The sequence below is a fragment of the Lineus longissimus genome, chromosome 19, assembly GCF_910592395.1.
Source record: "Lineus longissimus chromosome 19, tnLinLong1.2, whole genome shotgun sequence".
Classification (NCBI taxonomy): domain Eukaryota; kingdom Metazoa; phylum Nemertea; class Pilidiophora; order Heteronemertea; family Lineidae; genus Lineus; species Lineus longissimus.
Genome location: NC_088326.1, coordinates 8,551,377 through 8,557,743, shown reverse-complemented (window position 1 = coordinate 8,557,743; position 6,367 = coordinate 8,551,377). Strand labels below are relative to the sequence as shown.

Sequence of the window (6,367 nt, the reverse complement as noted above, 5' to 3'; positions counted from 1 at the left end):
ATTATAAAACAAGAGTACCTATTTTTGTGCGTGCACTTGCCATAATATCAGCGTCGTTCAAAGGTGAATCCACGGATGACCCATAATATAAACTCAATTTCTCACCGGTGCTCCAAACTGATTGATAAGGGAAATAAATGTATTTTTGTTCGTTTACTAGACCCAATGTATCAATAAAAGAAAAGCGCTGGAAAAATAATGCCATGGATATTATCGATTGATATATTTTACGAATAAACATATCGATCTACGAGCGGCTTGTATCAGGTAGCCAAAAGAAATGTTTCCCTTTTAAATGTTGAATCCTTATAAAAAAATTCAAGAAACACGTATTTGTGTTGAGCGTGGTTTTTGCCCAACCGACGGGCATATCACCACAAACTTATGTAATAGTCACTGAAGTAGGCCCCTGCGATATCCTTAGGATGTCGGATATTTTATTTTGGAAACTATTTCTGAAACAACACTGATTATCGGACATCAGATTGGCCAATTTGATGCTTCGATTGATCAATGGGGGAAGGGGCTAAACACTATAAAACTCCGCACGTACATTACATGTAAATTTTAAATCGAATCGAAGTGATGATTAATAATTTTGGTTCTATGAATAATTTTTAATATTCTTGATCTTGCACCAAAGGAGGTTCCACGGTGACGTCACATCACGTGACCGTGAATCATATCATAGCTGTGCATGTGACGTACCACCATCAGAAAGATGGTGACGGCCCTTGTGTCCACATCGAAGCGATTAAAATCTACGTTGTTTGTTGTTTATTGTTTCAGGTATGTAAGCCTTAAGCAATCAGATTCAATAAAAAGTTGTCGCAAAAAATTATGAGACGGTATCAGTTTTGTAAAAATTAATATCGACGTGCAGTCCTGTCAATTTCCGAAGCGGCCGTAAATGGGATCGCCTAATGCAACTTACACTACACCATGTACACAACCCATCCCTATGTTGGTAAAATATTGGTCATCTTCATAGGGCTCAAAAGTTAAGAAAACGACGAGATCTATGGGGATCTATGGTGGTTTCTGTCTCTGTAGTTCGTATTTTTAGGGGAAAGGGTTGGGAAATTCCCTTTTCCGTTCATATCATTAAGAACAACCGCATATTGTGAAGGCCACTCCATGTCAACATTTGGATAAGTTGCAAACATCTACCGTGATAAATGTTGGAAAACTAATCACAGTCTATGAATTTAACATTACTGTTGTGAAAATTTATTCAATTGAATCATCTACTAGTGGATTTCACTTTGGGGTATTAGTGCGTGATTGTTTATTTAGGTAGTTCATGTGATTTCATATCGATAAAACGTCGAGTGAAACACGTGTCTTACACTGGAGCCGCCATTTTGCACAAAAAGGTGTGACGTCACCGTGGAACCCCCTTTGGTCTTACACTTGATTTTGACTCAGTCTAGAGCTCTGGCTTACAGCCCGGGGAACCGCTCCGATCCATTTACTCCTGATGACTTTCTGTTGTAATCGGCCTTGCTACGATGTAACATTAAAAAAAGTTGCCTACCGGCCAAAGAAATAAAAATGTCGCTCGAGTGGTGGTTGCATCTGGTCTCGTGTCCATATACAACCGATATCGATTGAGTTAATGGTAAAAATATACACTGGAGTCGGCTGCAGATCGTGACCACACCAGCACGAGATCACACACCGAAGGAATAAATGCACACACATGTACATGTACATGTAGGCTTGGATGAGGAAAAAGAAACTCGCAGATCAAAAAATAAATTAAGATAAGAATATCGGGTCACGACGGAGAAGAGAAGTCGTCCATACGACGGATTGAAATGGTGAGTGTGGTGTTTGTGGCATTTATATGACACACCCTGTATACCGTCATGATAGTCGCGGATAATGTTCTGCACAATTTCGTAATGGAGTCTATAAGCATGGCGCTAAGAGCCAGTTTGTAAACCCGAGTATGGTCTAATAAATACGTTATTATACCCAGAAGATATCTGTTGAGTGGTACATAATTATGGCGACGAGGATGGGATTGAGAGAACTATTGCTTTTGCATCACGTTCTCTATCGGACAGTGAGAAAAAGTACGCGCAGATTGAGAAGAATGCGCTCGGAATCGTGTATGGTGTGACCAAGTTCCGTAAGTATCTCTACGGACGAAAGTTCGAACTCTACACTGATCATGAGCCACTGACCAAGATCTTTGTGCCACACACGGGTGTGCCCACACTTGCAGCGTTGCGCTTACAACGATGGGCGTTGATTTTGATGGCGTACAATTACACCATTCACTACCGCAGATCAGCCAAGAATGCAAATGCGGACATGCTGTCTAGGTTTCCGGTGGATGGTGCACGTGTAGCTGTTGAGAGACAGGTGAATTGTTTCAGTATGGCAGATGAGCTGCTAGTTGCTGCGAGGGACATAGCTGAAGAAACCTGGAAAGATCCGGTTATGTCGCGTGTGTTCTTGTACGTTCTGAATGGCTGGCCGAGAGAACTACCTGACAGTAGTCTGCAGCCATATTGGAACCGCCGTGAGGAACTATCTGTAGATCAAGGATGCATCTTGTGGGGGTTGCACATCGTCATACCTCTTAAGTATAGACAAAGATTGTTGTCAGAACTACACCATGAGCACTGGGGTGTGGTTAGGATGAAGGCTATGGCTCGTGGGTATTTGTGGTTTCCAGGACTCGATCAGGACATTGAGACTTTGGTGAATGCATGTGACGCTTGCCTGGCTATGAAAGACAAGCCAGCCCCTGCCCCACTGATTCCATGGCCATATTCAACCAGCTTTTGGCAGATAGTCCATGTTGACTTTGGGTTCGTTGAGCGTGTGAATCACTTCATGCTGATTGTTTCATACAGCAAGTGGGTAGAGATCGAGTTGATGAAAACGGGCACTACTTCTGAGAAAACTATTTGTACATTTCGCGGAGAATATCGTGAAGTCAGCGAAGACCGCGTTCAAAAAGCATTTCCTGGCGGGGGAGAAAGGACATGAGCAACGTCGTACCCCTCAGCAGCGCGTTGATAACTTCTTGTTGACATATCGCACTACACCCCATACTGTGACTGGGGTAATCCTGGCTGAGTTAGTGTTCAAACGTCCGTTGAGAACACGGTTCTCCTTACTACGTCCAGATCTGAACAAGACTGTGACAGAAAAACAGGACAAGATGGTGAAAAATCATGATAACCGTGGTGTCAAGGCATGGGCTTTTGTCCTCAATGAGATTGTGCGCGTGCGCAACTTCCGAAATGGAAGGGAGAAACGGCTCCCAGGTCGTGTGGTCAAAATTCAAGGACCACAGTCGTACATTGTGGAGGTTGGTGGCCGACGTAAATTTGTACACATGGATCGCCTACGTCGCAGTGGAGAACTTACATTGGAAGCACAGGAAGAACCAGATCTCATGCCAGGCATGCCTCTAGTGCAACCTGAGCGTCTGGCTCCAGTTCAGGCACCAGGACATGTGGAACCTCCTGCGGGACCCGCTCCATTGCCTGTTCCTGAGAACACCGCTGTTGCCAGTCCAGCCCCAGCTCCGAGGAGATCTGAACGTGCAAGAAAACCACCTGAGCGTTTGATTGAACATTGTTGAAGGACTGTGCCCATTTGTTGCACTTGTGGGTTCAGTGACATTCTAGCATTACTTGTGTGTGCGTTATTTACATGTATGGTTCATGAGACACTTTACAGTAATAGGTTGTGACATTTGGACACATCCATTACGTGGTATATGTGACACTGTATAGTCACTTAAGTTTGGTGTTTAAGCTCGTGTGTTTGAGCACCTGTTCTAGTTTTTGACCTAGTGTTTTAATAAGGTGCAGTTTGTTTAGTCGCTACCAGGTTGCTAGTTAAATTACCTTCAGTTTAGTCATGAGACTATTTGGAATGACCTTATGATTAGCAGGGAGGAATGTGGTGTTTGTGGCATTTATATGACACACCCTGTATACCGTCATGATAGTCGCGGAAATGTTCTGCACAATTTCGTAATGGAGTCAGTAAGCCTGGCGCTAAGAGCCAGTTTGTAAACCCGAGTATGGTCTAAGAAATACGTTATTATACCCAGAAGATATCTGTTGAGTAGTACATAACAGTGAGGTAATTAGGTTCTGTTTTCGGACTTCTATGCCGAGGAGCATAATAAGGAGTTGAAATGGTACGTATTGTTTATAGAGTGTTGAGTAAAATGTTTGCGGTTGACCTCAAAGTTGAGGATCGTAAAAAAAACGGTATATCCGGACGTCCTTGATTATGTCGGTATATCTTTGAGGATATTACCATGCGTGATCGAATATGGTCACTGTTGTGAGAGTGCAAATTGAAAGATTTCCGTGGGGAGTTTAGGGCGCGGCCTGTAGGGGCACTGCAACACAGCGCTTTTTTCGGAAATGAACATGAATGTCACATGAATTTCTTGCGCCCTCAACATCCCAAGCTAGTTTATGCATGATAGGATTCCAATAGCTTGCCCAATACTATGCCACTTGAAAATATTTTTGGGTAATGAAGTCGAAGGTATAGGTGGCGCCGAAGTCGGTGAAAACGTTGAAATCAGTGCTTTTGGGGGTCCAATATATCTCATTGCGCCCTCATCACATTTGAATGAAATATTTTTTACCAAATAGCCCTGTATGTCTTCTAACAGTCTTATAAAGATTTCGGTCGGGTTCAGCCCCATTGACCCTTTTATATCAATCATCTAATCACGAACTGAGCAAAATTAAGCAAAACGTGAGGGGGTATTGAGAGGGAACGATTCGCCCTATTCACCTGGAACTTGCAGGGATGTGGATATTTGTCAGATAAAAAAAGACTCAAAATTTCAGCTCTGTACGCCAGGTCATCCCATTCCACAAAATTCAGGCAAAGAACGACCTGTCATCAGAAAGCTGATCAGATTTTTGTGGATGTAGCCGTGTTATGTGATAACTTTTCGACTTTGAGAAGTGGGAGCATACGGCGATGAAAGTAAGTGTCTCTGGGAGAGTAGTTCCAAGTCCGCTCGCTAGGGCAGTATGTTAACTAGTGCACTGGTTAACATTGCCATAGATAATTCCCAGAACGTAATGGCCGATCGACGTAGTGTCAGACACTGACAGGGGAAGATCAGCCTAGAATAATATACATGTATTCAACTCCTTGTTCTACAGTCTTTTACAAAATTTATCAGTCAAGACAACAACTAGTTTGGTAATTCCTATCGCTCGAACTGAGAAATAAGTAAACATTAACCATTAATTAGCTGTTTCCCATAGAAAGGTTATATTTGAACCATGTGAAAAATACCATCAAAATGGTTAAGAATTACTATTTTGATTGATAAGCAACTACTTTTACAGTTGGCTTAACCTTATTCGATCATGCATGGTCATCCCTATAACGTCCTAAGGACGTTAAGGACGTCTGGATATACCATTTTTTACGATCCTCAACGATAAGGTAAAAGGCAACACTTTACAGAACACTCTAGGCAATACGTTCCATTTCGACTCGTTATGCTCCTCAACATAGAAGTCCGAAAACAGAACCTACTTACCTCACCATTTCAATCCGTCGTATGGACGACCTCACTTCTCCATCGTAACCCGATATTCTTATCTTAATTTGATTTTTGATATTCGAGTTTCTTTTTTCCTCGTCCAAGCCTACATGTACATGTACATGTGTGTGCATTTATTCCTTCGGTGCATGATCACTTGGTGGTGTGATCTCGCTCTGCAGCCGACTCCAGCGTATACTTTTATCATTAACTCGATCAATATCGGTTGTATATGGACACGAGACCAGGTGCAACCGCCACTCGAGCGACATTTTTATTCCTTTGGCTGGCAGGCGAATTTTTTTGAATGTCACATCGGAGCAAAACTGATATCAGCAGAAAGTCGTCAGGAATACCTGCTGCGTAGGAGCGGTTCCTCGGGCTGTAAGCCAGAGCTCTTGACTGAGTCAAAACCAAGTGCAAGACCAAGAATATTCAACCTTATTCATAGAACCAATAGTATTAATCATCACTTCGATTCGATGTAAAATGTACATTTAATGTACGTGCGGAGTTGGCCAATCTGATGTCCGATAATCAGCCTTGTTTGAAAAATAGTTTCCAAAATAAAATATCCGACATCCTAAGGATATCGCAGGGGCCTACTTCAGTGACTATTGCATAAGTTTGTGGTAATAAGCCCGTCGGTCAGGCAAAAACCACGCTCAACACAAACACGTGTTTCTTGAATTTTTTTATAAGGATTCAACAGTTAAAAGGGAAACATTTCTTTTGGCTACCTGATACAAGCCGTTCGTAGATCGATATGATTATTGGAAAAATATATCAATCGATAATATCTATGGCATT

At 42.3% G+C, this 6,367-nt stretch overlaps 1 protein-coding gene across 1 annotated transcript; it reads left to right on the top strand.

The window, feature by feature from the left end:
• Positions 1–721: 721 nt before the first annotated feature.
• On the top strand, positions 722–3,607 carry LOC135502790 (uncharacterized). Its single transcript, XM_064795895.1, has 4 exons — positions 722–789; positions 2,073–2,533; positions 2,690–2,926; positions 3,147–3,607. Exons 1-4 carry the CDS (start codon positions 722–724, stop codon positions 3,605–3,607), a joined length of 1,227 nt encoding a protein of 408 aa, XP_064651965.1.
• Positions 3,608–6,367: the final 2,760 nt, after the last annotated feature.

Coding starts and splice junctions, on each gene's coding strand:
- LOC135502790 (XM_064795895.1), top strand. CDS start 722: ATGGTGACGGCCCTTGTGTCCACATCGAAGCGATTAAAATCTACGTTG. Junction 790..2,072: donor TTTGTTGTTTATTGTTTCAG/GTATGTAAGCCT, acceptor TCTATCGGACAG/TGAGAAAAAGTACGCGCAGA. Junction 2,927..3,146: donor TACTTCTGAGAAAACTATTT/GTACATTTCGCG, acceptor TACTACGTCCAG/ATCTGAACAAGACTGTGACA.